Raw genomic sequence first — 25,658 nt, 5'->3', positions numbered from 1 at the left:
TCCATCTCCAGGGACACCCTGGCTCGGATGTAACCGCGGGAGAGAGGCAGGCAGTCAGGCTGAACGACCCCCTCGACCGCCCGCTGCCTGGACCGGCTGATGGCCCCCTTGGCCGTGCCCAGGAGCAGTCCTACAAGGAGGCCCTCGGACCTACCCGCTCCCCTCCGCACAGGGTGCCCAAAGATCAGGAGTGTGGGACTGAAGTGCAGCTAGAAATTGAGGAGCAGCCCCTTTAAATAATGGAACAGGGGCTGCAACCTCGTGCACTCAATAAAAACATGGAACACGGACACTTCCAGACCGCAGAAATTGCAGGCGGCCTGGGAGCCCGTGACCCGACTTAAAAATTTATTGCACGGGACTGCTCCGTGCACCACCCTCCAGGCCAAGTCCCCGATAAATACTGGGAGGACTCCTGCGTAGAGTGCCCTCCATCGGGGACCCCCGCCTTCTCCGGACGGCAAGATGGTACGCCATGGCGTGTCCGGACGGCAGATGAGGATGGCAAAGTTGAGAGTGTGCAGGAGCAGCCCGCACAGGAAACCCCTCCGCGCGGAACTGAGAGGCACGGAGGGGATTTCCTCGAGGCGGCTCAAGTTGTGAGGCGCCGGCTCCCGAGGGAGGTTCCGGGGTTTGGCGCCGATGAGGAATTCCGTCCGGACGGGGGTCAGTTCGGACGGGATCTCCCCATGTGCTTGAGCCTCCTCGATGCACCTAACGGAGTCAGGGCCCAGAGCTGTTTTTAGCGACTCGATGGGATCGGCCGCGCGGCGGACGTCGGCCGAATTTAGGCGCCGCGCCAGCGTGTCTGGCGCCATCCAGCCCGCTCCTCCGCCATCGAGCAGGTCCCTGACCCTGGTCACCTCACCAGCCACAGCCCTCTCTTCCGACCGCCACATAAAACCTCGGCCGTGGAGGTACGGATTCCCGAGCAACGGCTCCTGCAGGACGGCCGCCACTCCAGCCGGCGGAGAGCTGCGCTTGGTGGAGACTTTGTTCCAGACCCTGGTGAGTTCCTTGTAAAAGACAGGCAGCTCCTGGACGGCGGTCCTGACGCCCCCCAAGCTCACAAACAGGAACTGCGTGTCGTAGTTGAGGCTGTGCTGCTGGCGGAAGAAATACGTCGCCAGCACACCCCACCTAGGAGGGGGCTCGACGTAGAGATATCTCTGCAGGGTCTGAAGACGGAAAGTCGCGAGCTGGGCGCTGACGCACACCAACGACTGACCGCCCTCCCTAAGCGCTCTACAAACCCGAGAGCATGCTCACAGGTGCATACATTACAGGTGTGTCTGAGGTAGCCGGACGACCAACTGGGTCTCCTCCGGCCGCACTCTGGTCCTGCAGCAGCCAGTGATGTGTCACAGGTATGGGTTACCAACTCTAGTAGGACGTATTCCTGGAGCTTTCATTACAGGACCTCCCGCCTCCAACCGCCCCTCCCCCGCACTCCCACCATTGGTCCATCCTCGGGGTGCCCCGCCTTCCCCACGGCCAATTGGAAAGCGAACAGTCTCTTCATTACCCGATTGGATGATTCTTAACTGTCCGTCAAACAGCCATTTTTTTCCCTCAAGTACGATTTTTTTTGTAATCAATAAACAAATGTGTTCAAAGAAAATGAAAAAAAATCCACACAATTTGTTTTAATACCCCTACGAATATTTCTCCTGGTTTTGCTGACATCAGTGTCGGGGGAGATTAATCTTTAATTTCTGGAGACACCAGGCCAATCCTGGAGGGTTGGCAACCCCTGATCACAGCCCAACCATGCATGCACACTTGGGTTACCACATAAAACTGCTAGAGAAGCACACTGGGCTTTCCAAATAGAGAATAAAAGCAAGGTAGTTTTGCTAAACCCAGGAACAGGAGGAGGCCATTTAGCCCCTTGAGCCTGTTTCACCATTCAATGAGATCATGGCTGATCTGCGATCTAACTCCATCTACCCGATATTAAGGGGAACAGATAGGGTAGATAGAAAGAATCTAGTTCCACTGGTTGGTGAGTCAAGGACTAGGGGACATGGCCTAAAAATTAGAGCCAGACCTTTCAGGAGTGAAATTAGGAAACACTTCTACACACAAAGGGCGGTAGAAGTTTGGAACTCTCTTTCGCAAACGGCAATTGATGCTAGGTCAATTGTTAATTTTAAATCAGAGATTGATTTTGTTAACCAAAGGTATTAAGGTTAAATGGGCCAAAGGCGGGTATATGGAGTTAGGTCGCAGATCAGCCCTGATCTCATTGAATGGCGGGACAGGCTCGAGGGGCTGAATGGCCGACTCCTGCTCCTATGAACTGGGCATGAGCCAAATGTAACAAAAACTCACCGGCTCCAAATCCAAAGAGGAACACAGCGTACACGAGAAGAAAGCTCATAATATCCGTCAGGAAAATCTGTCGCAAACACAAGAAAGACAGTTTGAGCTGCTGAACTGACAATCTGATGTAAACAGCGTGTGAGATGCTGTTCACAAACGCACACGATGATATGTTCACACAAACACCTGTAGGTGTGCAAACACGGACATCGTGTGCACCCGTGTACTCACAGTACATAGGTACGCACAAACACACGTGTATTCCCTCGCCCACGCCTATTCCCTCGCCCACACACTGTACACACATGAGCACACAAACACACTTTGCTCACAACAAATGCATGCATGCACAATACATCTTTGCATCATTTAGGAGCTGTTCTGAGGGAGACCAGGGCACAGAATGGACTGGAGGGCTTCAGCAAGAGTGGCTCGGTAGCACCACCACTGACTGAGTCCTGGTGGATGTGTCCGTCAGACAGGGCCTGCGTCGGGTGGTGAGAGAACCAACACAAGGAAGTGACCTCCTCCAATTCTGGGCTCTTGACCATTCCCAATTTTAATCACGCCACCTTGGACATGCCTTCAGCTGCCTGGGCCCTAAGCTCTGGAATTCCCTCCCTAAACCTCTCTTTCCTCCTTTAAGGCGCTCCTTAAAACCTAACTTTTTGACCAAGCTTTTGGTCACCTGTCCTAATATCTCATGTGGCTCGGTGTCAAATTATTGTTTGATTACGCTCCTGTGAAGCGCCTTGAGACATTATCTCTAATCTCCTTCAGCCTCAGAACCACACACCCCCCCTCTTTCCCCCCCCCCCCCCCCAAGATGTCTGCGCGCCTCAAATTCTGCCCTCCTGAGCATTCCTGATTGTAATCGCTCAAGCATTGGTGTCCGTGCTTTCTGCTGCCGAGGCCCCAAGCTCTGGAACTCCCTCCCTAAACCCCTCCGTCCCTCTACCTCGCTTTCCTCCTTTAAGGCGCTTCTGAAAACCTACCTCTGTCACCTGCCATAATTTCTTTGTATGTGACTCAGTGTCAAATTTATTTGTTTTGTCTTAAAACACTCCTGTGAAGCGCTTTGGGATGTTTTACTACGTTAAAGGTGCTATATAAATACAAGTTGTTGTTAAAGGTGCTATATAAATGCACATTGCTGTTGGTGCAGTATTGCACTTACCTTCTGCATCATGACGCTATAGATGCCCATCCGCTGGAAGCCCCGTGTGTAATAGAGTATATTGATCCAGCCTATTGCCAGACCGATCACCATAAATCCCACGTATTCTTCCCGCCCCGATAAGTACAGCACAGAGGCGGCCAGTAGCAACACGGCTTGGAGAAAGCTGCAAAAAACAGAGAGGCGGACCTCTTTTTGAAAACGGTCCCATTCATGAACAGGGATTTTACATCGGTTAAGATCCTTACTGCTATTCTGCAGTTTCCCCCCGCAGCCAATAGGGCGCACTGTTCTGACCAAGAGGGCTGCCGCCCCTCCAGCTGGGAGTGAAATTCGGCCAGGGGTGGCAGTGCAGAATGGACAGCAGTGAATCAGCCACTGTTCCCCCCCCAGTGCCCAGGGCGACAGACAGGATGCAGGGGGTCAGGGAGAGACCCAGGTTAGTGCTTCTCTCGGTCCCACCAGTAAATCTGGAGCCTCCGCTGCCCCAGTCTCCACCTGGCTTCGATTCCCATTGCACCTCCCCCCACCCCCATTTGCCGTAATGCCTGGGAACGTTCCTTCGGGGGAGCAGCACAGATTCACCAGAATTGTACCGGGGCTAAAAGAGGTCAATTATGAGGACAGGTTGCACAGACTAGGATTGCATTCCCTTGAGTTTAGAAGATTGAGAGATGATCTGATCAAGGTGCTTAAGATGATTAAAAGATGTGGCAGGGTAGAGAGAAATAAACTATTTCCACTGGTGGGGGGGGGAGAAGGAGACCAGAACAAGGGGCAGAAACCTTAAAATTAGAGCCCGGCCGTTCAGGGTGATGTCAGGAAGCACTTCTTCACACACAGGGCAGTGGGAATCTGGGACTCTCTCCCCCAAAAAGCTATGGAGGCCGGGGGTCAATTGCAGTTTTCAAAACTGAGGTGGATAGATTTTTGTTAGGCAAGGGTATTAAGGGTTACGGAACCAAGGCGGGTAGATGGAGTTAAGGTACAGATCAGCCCATGGTCTAATTGAATGGTGGAACTGGCTCGAGAAACTGAAAGGATTCCTCCTGTTCCTTTGTAACAGGCTCGAGGGGCTGAATGGGCCTCCTCCTGTTCCTGTGTAACAGGCTCGAGGAGCTGAATGGCCTCCTCCTGTTCCTGTGTAACAGGCTCGAGGGGCTGAATGGCCTCCTCCTGTTCCTGTGTAACAGGCTCGAGGGGCTGAATGGCCTCCTCCTGTTCCTGTGTAACAGGCTCGAGGGGCTGAATGGCCTCCTCCTGTTCCTGTGTAACAGGCTCGAGGGGCTGAATGGCCTCCTCCTGTTCCTGTGTAACAGGCTCGAGGGGCTGAATGGCCTCCCCCTGTTCCTATGTCTCTCTGACGCCCGACATCCAGCCTCCACGTCATTCCTGCAGGCTTCATTAAATTGAGGTCCAGGAGTTAAAACGGCCTGCACCTCACTCTGCCGTCATCATGGGCACTTCACCGCCCTCCTTCTCCATCGCTCCATCAGCCCATGTACCCCACCCTTCCTCCAACCTAAAGTCAGGGCTGTACTTTCCCCCATTCCCATTGGGTCGAGTGACGTTTTACTCGGATCGGATGAAAGGCGACCGACGTTCCTTCCCTTCCCAGTTGGGGGAGGCCGATTTATTGGATGGGTGTTGTGAGGTTTATGACTGAGCACCGCTGGGGGAGGGCGGAGACCAAGCACGGTAAGACCCGTGATTCCCAACCGGGGAGGGAAGGATGTTGGGACTTACAATAAAATATCGCAGTAACCGTCGATTGTGATCGACTTTGGAGTTCGACGTCTTCGCACAAAGACTTCTTCAATCTGAGGAGCGAATAAAAGAATTACCAGTTTTAAAAAGAAAAAAAAACAAGAAAAATCTCACATTTATATAGTGCCCGTCATCACCATAGATTTAAACTAATTGGTAGGAGGTTTAGAGGGGAGTTGAGGAGAACATTTTTCTCTGAGGGTAGCCGGGGGCTGGAACTCACTACCTGAAAGGTTGGTAGAGGCAGAAACCCTCAAATAGCATTTAAAAAGTATCTGGATGTGCACCTGAAGTGCCGTAACCTACAGGGCTGCGGACCGAGAGCTGGAAAGTGGGATTAGGCCGGATAGCTCTTTGTTGACTGTAATGTATTTGCTTCATGGGTTCTTTGCTTAAGAATTCATAGCAACACATTGCCATTAAGAACTAGTTGGTTTATCAGCAAAGGTTTAACAATCACACGACACATTACAGTTCATCCACCGGGCTCACAACCACCTGCCTCATCGTGGATCCCCTGAACCTAACTGGCTGGGGTTTTATTGAACCTTGCGAACATCACATGACTGGCTAAGCCACTCACAATGCAACAGCTCTACAATCCTGTGAGCATGCTCACAGGGGCATACATTACATCGACCAGCACAGACACGGTGGGCCGAAATGGCCTCCTTCCCTATTGTAAATTTCTATGATTCTATGATTACCCCAGGGATGTCTCAAAGCGCTTTACAGCCAATAAAGTACTGTTTGAAGTGCAGTCACTGATCTAACGTAGGAAATCGGGCAGCCAATTTGTGCTCAGCAAGCTCCCCAAAACAGCAATGTGATAATGACCAGATAATCTATGTTTCAGTGGTGCTGATTGAGAGATAAATATTGTCCCCAGGACACCGGAGAGAACTCCCCCCTGCTCTTCTTCGAAAGAGGCGAGAATGCCATCACCAGGCCAAAGGCTCGCACCACTTGCCCTGGTTACCCACCCGACTGACTCCATGAAACCGGGCGGACGGCAGCGTAAACCTTTGGCCTCGGGGGTCCGCACTGCCCCAGCCTCCACACTGCTGACCTCCACATCATCTGCAACAACCAGAATTTCACCGCGGCCACAATATAATGGCCGAGTTAACCTCAATAATTCCGATTTAATTCAAAACCGACAGCTTAAACTAAACACAATACAGAACAGATAAAATGATCAAAATAGCACGTGGTTACAAAAATCCAGTAAATCGTGGCATCGTCCTTTTGTCAGGCGTCTTTCCCAATTAACTGTAAAAATACCGAACATAACTAAAGAAATAAAATAGTCTTCACGGCCAATGTTCCATCTAATTTCTTTGTGGGTGCGCGGCCCGTTCAGATTTCTGCGCATGCGCGGTTTATCCATTCAAAGGCCGGTGACTGCCCTGCGTGGGACTTCCAGACCTCTGTACAGCCGCACAGCTTAACAGGAACGCTGTTCACAGCTAAACAAAATCTTTGTAACATTCCTACACAAAAGGGTAGATGGAGTGAAGATATAGATCAGCTGTGTTCGAATTGAATGACGGAGCAGCCTGGAGGGGCTGAATGGCTTCCTCCTGCTCCTGCCATAACAATCATAGAAAATTACGACACAGAAGGAGGCCATTCAGCCAATCGTGTCCCCGCCGGCCGACCAAGAGCTATCCAGCCTAATCCCATTTTCCAGCTCTCAGTCCGTAGCCCTGAGGGTTACAGCACTTCAGGTGCACATCCAAGTACTTTTTAAATGCGGTGAGGGTTTCTGCCTCTATCACCCTTTCAAGCAGTGTGTTCCAGACCCCCACCACCCTCTGGGTGAAGAAATGTTTCCTCATCTCCCCTCTAAACCTCCTACCAATTGTCCCTTGGTTGTTGACCTCTCTGCTAAGAGAAACAGGTCCTTCCTATCCATTCTAGCTAGGTCACTCAATTTTATACACCTCAATTAAGTCTCCCCTCAGCCTCCTCTGTTCCAAGGAAAACAACCCCAGTCATGTATCCAACCAGCATTGTAACCCATGTATAATCTGACCTAAGTTGTACACTGTGAGAACAATGACCACTAGGTGGTGAACTTGTGGGAGACACTCCTAACCTGGACCTTCAAGTATAAAAGGGGAAGCTCCAGCCACTTCCATCACTTGAGTGCTAAGGAATAAAGGACAGGTCACAGACTGACCTTCTCTCAAGCATGGGCCTCGTGTGCATTTATACTGTATAGTACGGACGTATCAATGGCGACGAGAAACTGGGATTTAAACCACGTGAGCATGGCCACTAGCAGAACAGACGAGAGGTACTGTGTTAAGGAATAGTTGGGGCAGAGATTCAACATTGTTAAAGCAGCACACAGTTCTCCAGGCAGACAAGGGCAATCGGGCATGCTCCAACATGTAGTCGAACCCAGAGAGGGAGTTCGAAAGAGACAATGGCAAGCTGAACGGCGATTCACACCATTGCAAGGGACAATGCGGCCAGTAATAGGGCCATCAACACCTGTTAATGGCGCACTCAAGGACAGTCACAGAGGCAGTCAAGGACGATCGACTGGCAAGGGACCTTTTGTTTCCAACAACAGCTCATGTTGGAGGTGTGGAGGCACACACTCAGCTGGAGTTTGCAGAGATGAGCAAAATATCTGCAGAAATTAACGCTGGGGAAAATCGCTGGAAGCTGAAGTTTAGTGAGTTCATGTGGAGCACGTATACAGTTCATACACCAGGACACCACCGATAATTATGAAAGTGCTCCTCAATGGCATCCCAGTATCAATGGAGTTAGACACGGGAGCCAGCCAGTCCCTGATGAGTATCAAACAGTTCGACAAGTTGTGGGCGTCCAAGGCCAGGAGATCAAAATTATTGCCGATTGACGCACAGCTACGGACTTACACAAAGGAGATTATTCCGGTGCTAGGCAGCGCCATGGTAGTCGTGACCCACAAAGATTCGGAGAACAGGTTGCCACTCTGGATTGTCCCAGGGGATGGTCCCGCACTACTGGGGAGGAGTTGGCTTGCTGTCATGAACTGGAAATGGGGCGATGACAATGCAATTTCTTCTGTGGAGCGAGTATCATGCTCACAGATCCTGGACAAATTTGACTCATTATTTCAACCCGGCATCGGCACTTTCATGGGGGCCAAGGTAGTGATTCACATAAACCCGGACGCCAGGCCAGTACACCACAAGGCCAGAGCGGTGCCGTACGTGATGCGGGAAAAGATAGAAGGCGAATTGGACCGCCTGTTGAGGGAAGGCATCATCTCGCCAGTCGAATTCAGTGACTGGGCGAGCCCGATTGTGCCGGTGCTCAAGGCGGATGGGTCGGTCAGGATATGTGGTGATTACAAGGCCACCATCAATCGGGTGTCACTCCAAGACCAGTACTCGCTACCGAGAGCGGAGGACCTCTTTGCGACGCTATCCGGTGGCAAACTTTTTTCAAAATTGGACCTGACCTCAGCTTACATGACCCAGGAGCTGGCGAGTGAGTCGAAGAAGCTGACCACCATCACGACACACAAGGGGTTGTTTGGGTACAACAGATGTCCGTTCGGGATTCGCTCGGCCGCCGCGATCTTCCAACAAAATATGGAAAGCCCCCTCAAGTCGATTCCAGGGACGGTGGTTTTTCAGGACGACATCCTCATTACGGGTTACGATACTGAAGAACACCTCCACAACCTGGAGGAGGTGCTACGCAGACTGGACCGGGTAGGGCTGCGACTGAAAAAAACGAAGTGCGTCTTCCTAGCTCCAGAGGTAGAATTCCTGGGGATGAGGGTAGCAGCAGATGGGATCAGCCCTACTGCGTCCAAGACGGAAGCGATCCAGAGAGCACCCAGACCCCGTAACACGACGGAGCTGCGTTCGTTCCTGGGGCTCCTGAACTATTTTGGTAACTTTCTTCCCAAATTGAGCACGCTGCTCGAGCCGCTACACGTGCTCCTACGCAAAGGTCGCGAATGGGTCTGGGAGGACAACCAGGAAAGGGCTTTTAATAGAGCACGCAATTTGTTATGTTCCAACAGTCTGTTACGCTATATGACCCATGTAAGAAACTTGTGTTAACGTGCGATGCGTCGTCCTATGGTGTCGGGTGTGTGTTGCAGCATGTCAATGCCAAGGGTCAGTTACAGCCAGTAGCTTATGCCTCCAGAAGTCTGTCCCAGGCAGAAAGGGGCTACGGGATGGTAGAAATGGAGGCGCTAGCATGTGTATATGCGGTAAAGAAAATGCACCAGTACCTGTTTGGCAGGAAATTTGAGCTGGAGACAGATCACAAACCCCTAACGTCCCTTTTGGCCGACAACAAGGCCATAAATGCGAATGCATCGGCCCGCATACAGAGGTGGGCACTCACGTTAGCCGCCTATGACTACACAATTCGGCACAGATCGGGCATCGAAAACTGCGCCGATGCACTCAGCAGGCTCCCACTAGCCACCACTGAGGGGGCTACCGAGCATGGTGCTGAGATGGTCATAGCTGTTGAAGCTTTCATAAGCGAAGACTCACCCGTGACAGCTCGTCAGATTAAAGTCTGGACAAATAGAGACCCGCTATTGTCTCTAGTCAAGAAATGTGTCCTGAATGGGGACTGGGAAGCTACTTACGGGGCATGCCCTGAGGAATTTAAACCATTTCACAGGTGCAGGGATGAACCCACGATTCAGGCCGATTGCCTACGGTGGGGAAACCGCGTAGTCATGCCCCAGATGGGCAGAGAGGTGTTCATCAGAGAACTCCACAATGGGCACCTGGGCATTGTCACGATGAAGGCAATTGCCAGGTCACACGTTTGGTGGCCAGGGATAGACGCAGATCTGGAACTTTGTGTTCGCAGGTACAACACGTGTGCCCAGCTGGGCCATGCGACCAGGGAAGCCCCCCCTTAGCCCCTGGCCATGGCCCGCCAAGCCTTGGTCAAGCATCCATGTGGACTATGCAGGTCCTTTCATGGGAAAAATGTTTTTGATTGTAGTAGATGCCTACTCCAAATGGATCGAGTGTGACACTTTAAATTCAAGCACATCCTCTGCCACGATAGAAAGTCTATGGGCAATGTTCGCCGCCCATGGTCTACCGAATGTCTTGGTCAGCGACAATGGCCCGTGCTTCACAAGCACTAAATTCCAGGACTTCATGGCAGGCAATGGAATTAACCATGTCAGAACGGCACCGTTCAAGCCGGCCTCAAACGGCCAGGCAGAACGAGCAGTGCAGATAATCAAACAGGGGATGCTCAGAATCCAAGGGGGTTCCCCACAAAGCCGCTTATCACGCTTCCTGTTGGCCCACAGATACCAACCACACTCGCTCACAGGGGTTCCACCCGCAGAGCTGCTAATGAAAAGGATGCTCAAAACCCGGTTATCCTTTATACACCCCACCATGAAAGAAATTGTCGAGAGCAGACGCCAGTCACAATATGATTACCATGACAGGAATGCGAGGGTGCGATGTATTGATGTAAATGACCCTGTTTTTGTCCTCAACTACACTGCAGGGCCCAAATGGCTCGCAGGCACTGTGATTGCCAAAGGGGGAAATAGGATTCTGGTAGTTAAACTTACCAATGGACAAATCTGCCGCAAACACGTGGATCAAACAAAAAGGAGGTTCAGCAACCCCATAGAAGCAGCACACGATATAGCGTTCACTCCACCACAGGTGACCGAACACCGGAACCAAAGGGAGGAGAGCCCAGTCACTGTGGGCAGTCCGGACAGGCCTGAGGCACCGCAAACAGCAGACACTCAGGCCAGCGCCCAACAACCGGAGCCCCAACTCAGGCGCTCTACAAGGGAGCGTAATCCACCAGAGAGACTCAACCTGTGATCCCAATAAGACTTTGGGGGGGGGGAGGTGATGTCATGTATCCAACCAGCATTGTAACCCATATATAAACTGACCGAAGTTGTACACTGTGAGAACAATGACCACTGGGTGGTGAACTTGTGGGAGACACTCCTAACCTGGACCTTCAGGTATAAAAGGGGAAGCTCCACCCACCTTCATCACTTGAGTGCTAAGGAATAAAGGACAGGTCACGGACTGACCTTCTCTCAAGCATGGGCCTCGTGTGCATTTATACTGTGTAGTCAGGACCTATCAACCCCAGCCTCTCCAATCGTTCCTCAGAGCTGAAGTGTGTACTGTTGAGCTCAGTGATCCTCCCTCTGAGTGCCGAGCCTGCCCACACCAGGAAAGATCAAACGTACACGTGAACCAGCACGAGACTCACCCCTTGGAAGAAAAGGTAGAGTGCTCCGACGATTGTAATGATCTGTCCCACGAGTCGCAGGTAGCTTTTAGTTGTGTTCTCAATTGGATACGGGGGCTGCGTGAGGAAAGCGAAACAAGGATTTACTGGAGAGAAATAAAACCAGAGAATGCTGGAAATACTCAGCGGGTCGGGCAGCATCTGCGGAGAGAGAAACAGAGTTAACGTTTCAAGTTGGTGACCCTTCGTTAGAACAAGTTAGAGAAGCAATAGTTTTTAAGCAAGTACAGAGGCAGTTGTAAAACAGTAGTTCGGCCTCAACTGGAGTGTTGTGTCCAATTCTGGGCACCGCTCTTTTTGAAGGACGTGAAGGCCTCGGAGATGGTGCAGAAAAGATTTACAAGAATGGTTACAGGGATGAGGGACTTCAGTTACATGGAGAAGCTGGGGTTGTTCTCCTTGGAGCAGAGGAGATTTGATCGAGATGTTCAAAGTCATGAGGGGTCTGGACAGAGTAAATAGAGAGAAACTGTTCCCATTGGCAGAAGGGTTGAGAATCAGAGGACACAGACTTAAGGTGATTGGCAGAAGAACCAAAGGCCACACGAGGACAAAAAAATGTTACACAGCGAGTGGTTACGATTTGGAATGCACTGCCGTAGATGGTGGTGGCGGCAGAGAGAATTGTGACCTCCTTCTGTGCCGTAGCCATTCTATGATTCTAGGGAAAGTGGAGCAAAGAATAAAAGGGAGGGTCTGTGATGGGGTGGAAGGTGGAAGGCAGGCGAGATTAAATGACAAAAGGGATGATGGTGCGAGATAAAATGAGATGGTAATGGGGCAAGTAAAGAAACACAAGGTGGGTCTAGAGGAGGTGTAAATGGGGAATGGCAGAATCATCGTCAACTGCTGTCCACACTCAACATCGAGTTCAGCAATTTCAGACCATAACCTCTGCCCCCATTTTTTCGGATGAAAAAATGGGGGCAGAGGTTATGGTCTGAAATTGCTGAACTCGATGTCGAGTCCAGAAGGCTGTAAAGTGCCTAAACGAAAGATGAGCTGCCATTGAGCTCCATTGGAACAGCGACCAGAAGCTCGGAGTCACGCTTCGGACTGAACGGAAGAGAAACTGTACGTGGGGGATATGAGAGTGCTTACCTCACATCTGACTCTATCCCGACGGAGGAAACATTATGACGTGCAGCAAGAAAACAGCACCTGGATCATTGCTACAAAGTGCCGCACACGCAAAGGGGCTGAGGGACAAACAGCCAGGAAGCATTTGGGAGATGAAAAGGCTTTGATTTAGCCAAGGCCACGTCACATCCCTTCGGAATGTTTCAAAGCACCTCACACACAGTGGGGGAGGTCCTGGCTCAGTGAGTGTGTTAAACGGGTGTGCCAATCCATCAAACACTTCCAGGGCACAAAAGAAGGAACGTTTATCTATATAGCGCCTTTCACGACCTCAGGATGTCCCACACCACTTTGAAATGCAGTCGCTGTTGCAACATAGAAATCGCGGCAGCCAATTTGCAGACAACAAGATCCCACAAACAGCAATGTGATGATGTCCAGATCATTTGTTTTTAGTGACATTGATTGAAGGATAAATATTGGCCCTAGGACACCAGGTATAACTCCCCTGCTCTCCTGCTAAATAGTACCATGGGATCTTTAATGTACACCAGAAAGGGCAGACGGGGCCTCGGTTTAACGCCTCATCCGAAGGATGGCCCCTCCGACAGTGCGGCGCTCCCTCAGCACTGCCCCTCCGACAGTGCGGCGCTCCCTCAGCACTGCCCCTCCGACAGTGCAGCGCTCCCTCAGTACTGCCCCTCCGAACCGCCATTCCGACAGTGCGGTGCTCCCTCAGTACTGCCCCTCCAACAGTGCGGTGCTCCCTCAGTACTGCCCCTCCGACAGTGCGGCGCTCCCTCAGTACTGCCCCTCCGACAGTGCGGCGCTCCCTCAGTACTGCCCCTCCCGACAGTGCGGCGCTCCCTCAGCACTGCCCCTCCGACAGTGCGGCGCTCCCTCAGCACTGCCCCTGCGACAGTGCGGCGCTCCCTCAGCACTGTCCCTCCGACAGTGCGGCGCTCCCTCAGTACTGCCCCTCCGACAGTGCGGCGCTCCCTCAGTACTGCCCCTCCCGACAGTGCGGCGCTCCCTCAGCACTGTCCCTCCGACAGTGCGGCGCTCCCTCAGTACTGCCCCTCCGACAGTGCGGCACTCCCTCAGCACTGCACTGTGACTGTCAGCCTGGATTATGTGCTCAAGTCTCTGGAGTTGGACTCAAACCTATGACCAGTTGACCCAGAGCCGAGAGAGTGTGCTACCCACTGAGAAGGACGCACAGCTCACTATATGACGAACATTGTCACACCTTTCTGTTCTCGATTCTATTGTAGGCCATGGTGGTGAAGATGATCATGTAGGTCAAGTACATGAAGAACTTGATGTAGAAGATGAAGCTGGCAAAGGTATTCCATTTCTCCTGCAGCAGGTGGTTCAGTGGCTCGAGGTGTAGCATCTCGTGTCGGTTCTGAGAAAATAGACACAGCCCAGTTAGTGAGACCTTTAGTTTAACGCTGGTATGGATCTGAAAATCTGACTCAGTCACAACAGGATGGCGAGTGTGGGGAGGCAGAATACCACACGGGCACCACAGGGGGCGCTTTCCTGCCGCTGTTTTTGCAACACGTTGGTTGGGCCGTGCTGTACCTGGCAGTGTTTGATGGGACAGTGTAGAGGGAGCTTTACTCTGTATCTAACCCCCTGTACCTGCCCTGGGAGTGTTTGATGGGACAGTGTAGAGGGAGCTTTACTCTGTATCTAACCCCCTGTACCTGCCCTGGGAGTGTTTGATGGGACAGTGTAGAGGGAGCTTTACTCTGTATCTAACCCATGCTGTACCTGCCCTGGGAGTGTTTGATGGGACAGTGTAGAGGGAGCTTTACTCTGTATCTAACCCATGCTGTACCTGCCCTGGGAGTGTTTGATGGGACAGTGTAGAGGGAGCTTTACTCTGTATCTAACCCCCTGTACCTGCCCTGGGAGTGTTTGATGGGACAGTGTAGAGGGAGCTTTACTCTGTATCTAACCCACTGTACCTGCCCTGGGAGTGTTTGATGGGACAGTGTAGAGGGAGCTTTACTCTGTATCTAACCCCCTGTACCTGCCCTGGGAGTGTTTGATGGGACAGTGTAGAGGGAGCTTTACTCTGTATCTAACCCGTGCTGTACCTGCCCTGGGAGTGTTTGATGGGACAGTGTAGAGGGAGCTTTACTCTGTATCTAACCCGTGCTGTACCTGCCCTGGGAGTGTTTGATGGGACAGTGTAGAGGGAGCTTTACTCTGTATCTAACCCGTGCTGTACCTGCCCTGGGAGTGTTTGATGGGACAGTGTAGAGGGAGCTTTACTCTGTATCTAACCCCGTGCTGTACCTGCCCTGGCAGTGTTTGATGGGACAGTGTAGAGGGAGCTTTACTCTGTATCTAACCCCCTGTACCTGCCCTGGGAGTGTTTGATGGGACAGTGTAGAGGGAGCTTTACTCTGTATCTAACCCCCTGTACCTGCCCTGGGAGTGTTTGATGGGACAGTGTAGAGGGAGCTTTACTCTGTATCTAACCCCGTGCTGTACCTGCCCTGGGAGTGTTTGATGGGACAGTGTAGAGGGAGCTTTACTCTGTATCTAACCCCCTGTACCTGTCCTGGGAGTGTTTTCTGTTGCTTCCTATATTTGGTATGTCCAGGGAGAGTCTAATTTCTGATGGTGCTGCAAAACACACATTGAAAGCAGGTGCAGGAATTTTTCAGAGTGTAACAGTCAGGAGTGAATTATATGAGCACTCGACTGGTTAAATGAGCTTCATAACTTAGTTTATAGAATCATAGGATTAAACAGTGCAGAAGCAGGCCATTCAGAACCCATCATGCCTGTGCCAGCTCTCTGAAAGAGCGATCCAATTAGTCCCACTCCCCCTCTCTCTTTCCCCACAACCCTGTAAATTTTCCTTTTCAAATATTTATCCAATTCCCTTTTGAAAGTTACTATTGAATCTGCTTCCACCGCCCTTTCAGTCAGCGCGTTCCCGATCACAACTCGCTGTGTAAAGAAATTCTCCATCTCCCCGCTAGTTCCTTTGCCAATGATCTTAAATCTGCGTCCTCTGGTAAGTGACCTTCCCGCTGGGTAACGGAGGTAATGTACCGGAGTCTCGCTGCCGTAGACGATAATCTCCAACACCGACTTCTCCTCGTAGGTGTCCAGTGCGGAGAGGTCGTACAGAGACGAGTGCACTGGCCCATACGCCCATTCCGTGAATTTCCTCGACAGGTGTCGGCATTCCTCGTCCTGGATTTCTCTCCCAATGATGTATTTGAATATCTGAAAAAGAGACATGATTGAATGGAAATGGACATCAACAGAAGGGATGCTTATGTAGCTGTAATGTCTCAAAGTGTTTGTCACGTGTGTGTCAGGCGTGGCTCAGTGGGCAATCACTCTCTTGCTTCAGAGTCAGAAAGTCGTGGGTTCAAGTCCCACTCCAGAGAATTGAACACATAATCCAGACTGACACCCCCAGAGCAGTACTGAGGGAGTGCTGCACTATTGGGGGGCAGTACTGAGGGAGTGCTGCACTGTTGGGGAGCAGTACTGAGGGAGCGCGCACTGCGGGGGGGCAATACTGAGGGAGCGCCGCACTGTCGGAGGGGCAGTACTGAGGGAGTGCCGCACTGTTGGTGAGCAGTACTGAGGGAGCGCGCACTGTCGGAGGGGCAGTACTGAGGGAGCGCCGCACTGTCGGCGGGGCAGTACTGAGGGAGCGCCGCACTGTCGGAGGGGCAGTACTGAGGGAGCGCCGCACTGTCGGCGGGGCAGTACTGAGGGAACGCCGCACTGTCGGAGGGGCAGTACTGAGGGAGCGCCACACTGTCGGAGGGGCAGTACTGAGGGAGCGCCGCACTGTCGGAGGGGCAGTACTGAGGGAGCGCCGCACTGTCGGAGGGGCAGTACTGAGGGAGCGCCGCACTGTCGGAGGTGACGTCTTTCGGATGACACGTTAAACCGAGGCCCCGTCTGCTCTCTCAGGTAGACGTAAAATATCCCATAGCGCTATTCAAAGAGGTGTCCTCTGGCCTATATTTATCCCTCAACCAATATGACTAAAACAGATGATCTGCTCATTATCACAATGGGAGAAATATATACCCAGCCGGTGCATCAGTGCTGCCATTTGTTTTGCTTCTCTTATCCCTTTCAACCAGTGATTTTTCTCCTAACCTATCATGTGAGTCTTTCTTGTTTCTGTTACAGAATATTACACTCAATATCCATCACAGTCTCTATCAATTTCGCACTCTAACAAACTTTCTGTCAGTCACTCTTTGTTTTGCAGAATGTCACTATCTGAATAAGTGTTTCTCGCTCTGTCAGAATACCACTTTCAATCTGTTATTTTTTCATAGAATCGTAGAAATCTACGGCATAGAAGGAGGCCATTTCGGCCCACCGTGCCCGTGCCGGCCGACAAAGAGCTACCCAGCCTAATCCCACTTCCCAGCTCTCGGTCCGTAGCCCTGTAGGTTACGGCACTTCAGGTGCACATCCAAGTACTTTTTAAATGTGCTGAGGGTTTCTGCCTCTACCACCCTTTCAGGCCGTGAGTTCCAAACCCCCACCACCCTCTGGGTGAAAAAAGTTCTCCTCATCTCCCCTCTAAACTTTCTATCAATTACTTTAAATCTATGACCCCTGGTTGTTGACCCCTCTGCTAAGGGAAATAGGTTCTTTCTATCCACTCTATCTAGGCCCCTCATAATTTTATACACCTCAATAAGGTCTCCTCTCAGCCTCCTCCGTTTCAAAGAAAACAACTCCAACCTATCCAATCATAAAATGGGAAACATTTAAAACTGTGTTCAGAGTCCAGGAAAATTAAATTCTGCTAATAAACAGGAACAAGCTGAACACTAATGGGACACCGTGGATGAATAAAGCCATAAGGGAACAATTGAGGGTAAGGAAAGGCATCCATTAAGTACATGGACAGCAGGGGAACACATGATAAGGCAGAATATGGAGAGAGTAGGAGAAAAGTCAGAAAAACAATTAGGAAGGCAAGGAGGAACTATAAAATTAAATTATCAAGGAACAAAATAGTAAAATATTTTACAGATACGTAAATTAGAAAAGGAAGGTTGGATGGGAATAGGGCCATGAAGGAATGGTCATGATTATAACACAGGCAGCGATAGAGAGATGGCAGAGATATTAAATCATTATTTTGCTTCAGTATTTACCAGGGAGATAGAGCAGGTGGAGGTGACATTGGATGATGAGATTAGCAATGAGTTAACTGCATTTTAAATAAAACAAGGAGAGATACTAAATAAACCACAAACTCAGGATAAAACCCCTGGTCCGGACGGATTATATCCGCGCATTTTAAGTGAATCTAGGGAAGAGATAGCAGAGGCATTACTGCACATATTTAATAACTCATTAGAAAAAGGTGTAGTGCCCGAGGACTGGTGGATAGCTAACGTAATACCGATATTTAAGAAGGGGGACAGAACATGTCCAGGGAATTATAGACCAGTCAGCTTAACATCGGTGGTAGGAAAAATAATGGAATCCCTACTAAAGGAGAAAATAGAACATCTAGTAACCAAAATTATAATAATGAATCGTCAGCATGGATTTCAAAAGAAAAAGTCTTGCTTGACCAATCTCATTGAATTTTTTGAAGCGGTAACAGAGAAAGGGCAATGCAGTAGGTGTCCTGCGACAGTTGGAACTGGTGCTCTCCAATCTCTGTCCTGTGACAGTGGGAACTGGTGCTCTCCACTCTCTGTCCTGCGACAGTGGGAACTGGTGCTCTCCACTCTCCCGTCCTGTGACAGTGGGAACTGGTGCTCTCCAATCTCTGTCCTGTGACAGTGGGAACTGGTGCTCTCCACTCTCTGTCCTGCGACAGTGGGAACTGGTGCTCTCCACTCTCTCTCCTGTGACAGTGGGAACTGGTGCTCTCCACTCTCCCGTCCTGTGACAGTGGGAACTGGTGCTCTCCACTCTCTGTCCTGTGACAGTGGGAACTGGTGCTCTCCACTCTCTCTCCTGTGACAGTTGGAACTGGTGCTCTCCACTCTCCCGTCCTGTGACAGTGGGAACTGGTGCTCTCCACTCTCTGTCCTGTGACAGTGGGAACTGGTGCTCTCCACTCTCTGTCCTGTGACAGTGGGAACTGGTGCTCTCCACTCTCTGTCCTGTGACAGTGGGAACTGGTGCTCTCCACTCTCTGTCCTGTGACAGTTGGAACTGGTGCTCTCCACTCTCCTGTCTTGTGACAGTGGGAACTGGTGCTCTCCACTTTCTGTCCTGTGACAGTGGGAATTGGTGCTCTCCACTCTCTGTCCTGTGACAGTGGGAACTGGTGCTCTCCACTCTCTGTCCTGTGACAGTTGGAACTGGTGCTCTCCACTCTCCCGTCCTGTGACAGTGGGAACTGGTGCTCTCCACTTTCTGTCCTGTGACAGTTGGAACTGGTGCTCTCCACTCTCTGTCCTGTGACAGTGGGAACTGGTGCTCTCCACGCTCTGTCCTGTGACAGTGGGAACTGGTGCTCTCCACTCTCTGTCCTGTGACAGTGGGAACTGGTGCTCTCCACTCTCTGTCCTGTGACAGTGGGAACTGGTGCTCTCCACTCTCTGTCCTGTGACAGTGGGAACTGGTGCTCTCCACTCTCTGTCCTGTGACAGTGGGAACTGGTGCTCTCCACTCTCTGTCCTGTGACAGTGGGAACTGGTGCTCTCCACTCTCCCGTCCTGTGACAGTGGGAATTGGTGCTCTCCACTCTCTCTCCTGTGACAGTGGGAACTGGTGCTCTCCACTCTCCCGTTGGTGTAGGAGGGAGGGCTTTAGTTTCCTGAACAATTGGAACCGCTTCTGGGGAAGGTGGGACCTGTACAAGTCGGCCAGGTTACACCTCAACAGAGACGGGACCAATGCTCTCGCGGGTGGTTTTGATAGTACGGTTGGGAGGGCTTCAAACTAGCTTGGCATGGGGATGGGAACCCAGGAGAGGGCTCTGAGCTAGTTAGAGTGGGTGAGAGCTCAGATGAACAGAAGCCCAAGAAAGAATACAAAAGGCAGGAGGCAACAGAGCAGAGTAGCACTGGGGTAAGTGTAAACCACAAGGTGATAGGAAGGGACAATATGTATGAATATAAAGGGGCTGCACGAGGGGTCAAAACTAAAAATCATGGTTTAAAAACTAGTATTAAAACACTTTACCTAAACGCACGCAGCATTCGAAATAAAGTAAATGAGTTGATGGCACAAATCATTACATTTGGGTATGATTTGGTGGCCATTACAGAAACATGGTTGCAGGGTGGCCAAGACTGGGAATTAAACATACAGGGGTATCTGACAATTCGGAAAGATAGACAAGAAGGGAAAGGAGGTGGGGTAGCTCTGTTAATAAAGGATGATATCACGGCAGTTGTGAGAGACGATATTGGCTCTAATGAACAAAATGTTGAATCATTGTGGGTGGAGATTAGAGATAGTAAGGGGAAAAAGTCACTGGTGGGCATAGTTTATAGGCCCCCAAATAATAACTTCATGGTGGGGCGGGCAATAATCAAGGGAATAATGGAGGCATGTGAAAAAGGAACGGCAGTAATCATGGGGAATTTTAACCTACATATCGATTGGTCAAATCAAATCGCACAGGGTAGCCTTGAGGAGGAATTCACAGAATGCATACGGGATTGTTTCTTAGAACAGTATGTTACAGAACCTACAAGGGAGCAAGCTATCTTACATCTGGTCCTGTGTAATGAGACAGGAATAATAAATGATCTCCTAGTAAAAGATCCTTTCGGAATGAGTGAGCACAGTATGGTTGAATTTGTAATACAGATTGAGGGTGAGGAAGTAGTGTCTCAAATGAGCGTACTATGCTTAAACAAAGGGGACTACAGTGGGATGAGGGCAGAGTTGGCTAAAGTAGACTGGAAACACAGACTAAACGGTGGCACAATTGAGGAACAGTGGAGGACTTTTAAGGAGCTCTTTCATTGTGCTCAACAAAAATATATTCCAGTGAAAAAGAAAGGCGGTAAGAGAAGGGATAACCAGCCATGGATAACCAAGGAAATAAAGGAAAGTATCAAATTAAAAACCAATGTGTATAAGGTGGCCAAGGTTAGTGGGGAAACCAGAAGATTGGGAAAATTTTAAACGACAGCAAAGAATGACTAAGAAAGCAATAAAGAAGGGGAAGATAGATTACGAGAGTAAACTTGCGCAAAACATAAAAACAGATAGTAAAAGCTTTTACCGATATATAAAATGGAAAAGAGTGACTAAAGTAAATGTTGGTCCCTTAGAAGATGAGAAGGGGGATTTAATAATGGGAAATGTGGAAATGGCTGAGACCTTAAACAATTATTTTGCTTCGGTCTTCACAGTGGAAGACACAAAAACCATGCCAATAATTGCTGGTCACGGTAATGTGGGAAGGGAGGACCTTGAGACAATCACTATCACTAGGGGGGTAGTGCTGGACAGGCTAATGGGACTCAAGGTAGACAAGTCCCCTGGTCCTGATGAAATGCATCCCAGGGTATTAAAAGAGATGGCGGAAGTTATAGCAGATGCATTCGTTATAATCTACCAAAATTCTCTGGTCTCTGGGGCGGTACCATCGGATTGGAAAGCAGCTAATGTAACGCCTCGGTTTAAAAAAGGGGGCAGACAAAAGGCAGGTAATTATAGGCCAGTTAGTTTAACATCTGCAGTGGGGAAAATGCTTGAAGCTATCATTAAGGAAGAAATAGCGGGATATCTAGATAGGAATAGTGCAATCAAGCAGACGCAACATGGATTCATGAAGGGGAAATCATGTTTAACTAATTTACTGGAATTCTTTGAAGATATAACGAGCATGGTGGATAGAGGTGTACCGATGGATGTGGTGTATTTAGATTTCCAAAAGGCACTCGATAAGGTGCCACACAAAAGGTTACTGCAGAAAATAAAGGTACGCGGAGTCAGAGGAAATGTATTAGCATGGATAGAGAATTGGCTGGCTAACAGAAAGCAGGGAGTCGGGATAAATGGGTCCTTTTCGGGTTGGAAATCGGTGGTTAGTGGTGTGCCACAGGGATCGGTGCTGGGACCACAACTGTTTACAATATACATAGATGACCTGGAAGAGGGGACAGAGTGTAGTGTAACAAAATTTGCAGATGATAAAGATTAGTGGGAAAGCGGGTTGTGTCGAGGACACAGAGAGGCTGCAAAGAGATTTAGATAGGTTAAGCGAATGGGCTAAGGTTTGGCAGATGGAATACAATGTCGGAAAATGTGAGGTCATCCACCTTGGGGAAAAAAAAAAAACAGTAAAAGGAAATATTATTTGAATGGGGAGAAATTACAACATGCTGCTGTGCAGAGGGACCTGGGGGTCCTTGTGCATGAATCCCAAAAAGTTAGTTTGCAGGTGCAGCAGGTAATCAGGAAGGCAAATGGAATGTTGGCCTTCATTGCGAGAGGGATGGAGTACAAAAGCAAGGAGGTCCTGCTACAACTGTACAGGGTATTGGAGAGGCCGCACCTGGAGTACTGCGTGCAGTTTTGGTCACCTTACTTAAGGAAGGATATACTAGCTTTGGAAGGGGTACAGAGACGATTCACGAGGCTGATTCCAGAGGTGAGGGGGTTACCTTATGATGATAGATTGAGTAGACTGGGTCTTTACTCGCTGGAGTTCAGAAGGATGAGGGGTGATCTTATAGAAACATTTTAAATAATGATGGGGATAGACAGGATAGAGGCAGAGAGTTGGTTCCACTGGTCGGGGAGACTAGAACTAGGGGGCACAGCCTCAAAATACGGGGGAGCCAATTTAAAACCGAGTTGAGAAGAAATTTCTTCTCCCAGAGGGTTGTGAATCTGTGGAATTCTCTGCCCAAGGAAGCAGTTGAGGCTAGCTCATTGAATATATTCAAATCACAGATAGATAGATTTTTAACCAATAAGGGAATTAAGGGTTATGGGGAGCGGCCAGATCAGCCATGATCTTGTTGAATGGCGGAGCAGGCTCGAGGGGCTAGATGGCCTACTCCTGTTCCTAATTCTTATGTTCTTATGTTCTTATTAATGTTGGGGAAGTCCAGAACAAGAGGTCACAGTCTAAGGATAAGGGGTAAGCCATTTAGGACCGAGATGAGGAGAAACTTCTTTACCCAGAGAGTGGTGAACCTGTGGAATTCTCTACCACAGAAAGTTGTTGAGGCCAATTCACTAAATATATTCAAAAAGGAGTTAGATATAGTCCTTACTACTCGGGGGATCAAGGGGTATGGTGAGAAAGTAGGAATGGGGTACTGGAGTTGCATGTTCAGCCATGAACTCATTGAATGGCGATGCAGGCTCGAAGGGCCTATTCCTGCACCTATTTTCTATGTTTCTATTTCTATGTAATCTACCTAAATTTTCAAAAGGTCTTTGATAAGGTACCCCCATAATAGACTGATAAGGTCAAGGAATTTAAAAAATGAGGCAGACAAAAAGCAGGAAACTATAGACCAGTTAGCCTAACATCTGTGGTTGGGAAAATGTTGGAGTCCATTATTAAAGAAGCCGTCGCAGGACATTTGGAAAAACATAATTCAGTCAGGCAGAGTCAGCATGGATTTATGAAAGGGAAGTCATGTTTGACAAATTTGCTGGAATTCTTGTAATGAACAAGGTGGATAAAGGGGAACCAGTGGATTGGTGTATTTGGGACTTCCAGAAGGCATTTGACAAGGTGCCACATAAAAGGTGACAGCACAAGATAAAAGTTCACAGGGTTGGGGGTAATATATTAGCATGGATAAAGGATTTGTTAACTAACAGAAAACAGAGAGTCAGGATAAATGGTTCATTCTCTGGTTGGCAACCAGTAACTAGTAGGGTGCCACAGGGATCAGTGCTGGGACCCCAACTATTTACAATCTATATTAATGACTTGGAAAAAGGGACTGAGTGTAATGTAGCCAAGTTTGCTGATGATATAAAGATGGGAGGAAAAGCAATGTGTGAGGAGGACACAAAAAATCTGCAAAAGGACATAGACAGGCTAAGTGAGTGGGCAAAAATTTGCAGATGGAGTATAATGTTGGAAAGTGTGAGGTCATCCACTTTGGCAGAAAAAAAATCAAAGAGCAAGTTATTATTTAAATGGAGAAAGATTGCAAAGTGCCACAGTACAGCGGGACCTGGGGGTACTTGTGCATGAAACACAAAAGGTTAGTATGCAGGTACAGCAAGTGATCAGGAAGGCCAATGGTATCTTGGCCTTTATTACAAAGGGGATGGAGTATAAAAGCAGGGAAGTCTTGCTACAGTTATACAGGGTATTGGTGAGGCCACACCTGGAATACTGCGTGCAGTTTTGGGTTCCATTTTTAAGAAAGGATAAATTGCTTTGGAGGTAGTTCAGAGAAGGTTCACTCGGTTGATTCCGGGGATGAGGGGATTGATTTATGAGGAAAGGTTGAGTAGGTTGGGCCTCTACTCGTTGGAATTCAGAAGAATGAGAGGTGATCTTATCGAAACGTAAAAGATTATGAGGGGGCTTGACAAGATGGATGCAGAGAGGATGTTTCCACTTTAGGGGAGACTAGAACTAGAGGGTATAATCTTAGAATAAGGGGCCGCCCATTTAAAACTGAAATGAGGAGGAATTTCTTCTCTCAGAGGGTTGTAAACCTGTGGAATTCGCTGCCTCATAGAGCTGTGGAAGCTGGGTCATTGTATAAATTTAAGACAGAGATAGACAGTTTCTTAACCGATAAGGGGATAAGGGGTTATGGGGAGCGGGCAGGGAAGTGGACCCGAGTCCATGATCGGATCAGCTATGATCATATTAAATGGCAGGTAAGCTATTCTTGCCCATAACCTATTCTTGCTCCCATTTTTTATGTTCTTATGAATGCGGAGTCAGGGGACAAGTAGCAGAATGGATAGCTAGCTGGCTTCAAGACAGAAAGCAGAGAGTTGGGGTAATGGGTAGCTATTCACAGGGGCAGAAGATGGGTCGTGGTGTCCACAAGGATCAGTGCTGGGACCACAGTTGGTCACAATTTATATTAATGATTCAGACTTTGGAATCAAAAACACAATTTCTAAATTTGCAGACGGCACCAAATTGAGAGGGAATCGCCAATACTGAGGACTGCAACAAATTACAAGACGACATGAATGAATTTTCAGAATGGGCATACAATTGGCAAATGAACTTCAACACAGATAAATGTGAGATATTACATTTTGATAAGAAAAATAGGGAGGTCACTTATTGGAAAATACAAATCTAAATGGGACGGAGGAGCAAATGGATCTCGGAGTACAAATACACAAATCACAAAGTATTGGCACAGGTTAGCAAGACCATAAAAAGGCAAACCAAGCACTAGGGTTTATTTTTCGAGGGATAGAATTGAAAAGTAGTGAAGTTATGCTTAACTTGTATCGAATCTTGGTTAGACCACACTTGGAGTACTGTGTACAGTTCTGGTCGTCATGTTATAAAAAGGATATAGAGGCACGGGAGAGGATGCAGAGAAGATTTACAAGGATGATACCAGAAATGCAAGGTCATACCCATCAGGAAAGGATGAACAGGCTGGGTCTCTTTTCTCTTGAAGAGAAGGCAGAGGGATGACCTAACAGAGGAAAGATGGGAGGAGGCTCGAGTGGAGTATAAGCACCAGAATGGACTGGTTGGGCTGAATGGCCTATGTAACCCTATCCAATCTTTCCTCATAGCTAAAACTCTCCAGTTCTGACAATATCTTTGTAAATCTCCTTTGTATCCTCGCTAGTGCAATCACATCTCTCCAGCTTCGTTATAATCGCTCCCTCGGCTTTCTCTGTCATTGTCTCTCTTGCCCACTGTCACAATCTCTCTTTCTCTCTGTTACAATCTCTCTGTTAGCCTCTCCTGATCTCTGATAATCTCTCTGCTTTGCCTTTGAATCCCCATCTGTAAATTATTGCTGAACGTTTCTCTCCGCAGCAGACACTCAGTTTCCAATCCTTCCATCTGCAACTTTTCTGGAACATAGAAAAAATTGAAAGGACATTG

The 25,658-nt window shown here is 49.2% G+C and overlaps 1 protein-coding gene across 1 annotated transcript in view; it reads right to left on the bottom strand.

Moving 5' to 3' along the window:
- Positions 1-25,658, bottom strand: part of LOC139226947 (transient receptor potential cation channel subfamily V member 1-like) — a 73,130-nt gene that overhangs the window by 12,125 nt on the left and 35,347 nt on the right. The window contains exons 7-12 of the mRNA XM_070858042.1: positions 15,722-15,898; positions 13,893-14,051; positions 11,525-11,620; positions 5,249-5,322; positions 3,503-3,668; positions 2,335-2,401 (exon numbers count right to left, since the gene is read on the bottom strand). Coding sequence (XP_070714143.1) covers positions 2,335-2,401; positions 3,503-3,668; positions 5,249-5,322; positions 11,525-11,620; positions 13,893-14,051; positions 15,722-15,898 — 739 coding nt within the window. The remainder of the gene's footprint in view (positions 1-2,334; positions 2,402-3,502; positions 3,669-5,248; positions 5,323-11,524; positions 11,621-13,892; positions 14,052-15,721; positions 15,899-25,658) is intronic.

This window comes from Pristiophorus japonicus, chromosome 16, assembly GCF_044704955.1.
Source record: "Pristiophorus japonicus isolate sPriJap1 chromosome 16, sPriJap1.hap1, whole genome shotgun sequence".
Lineage (NCBI taxonomy): Eukaryota > Metazoa > Chordata > Chondrichthyes > Pristiophoridae > Pristiophorus > Pristiophorus japonicus.
Note: the sequence above shows the minus strand (reverse complement) of the source record. Positions and strands in the feature narration are given on the sequence as shown.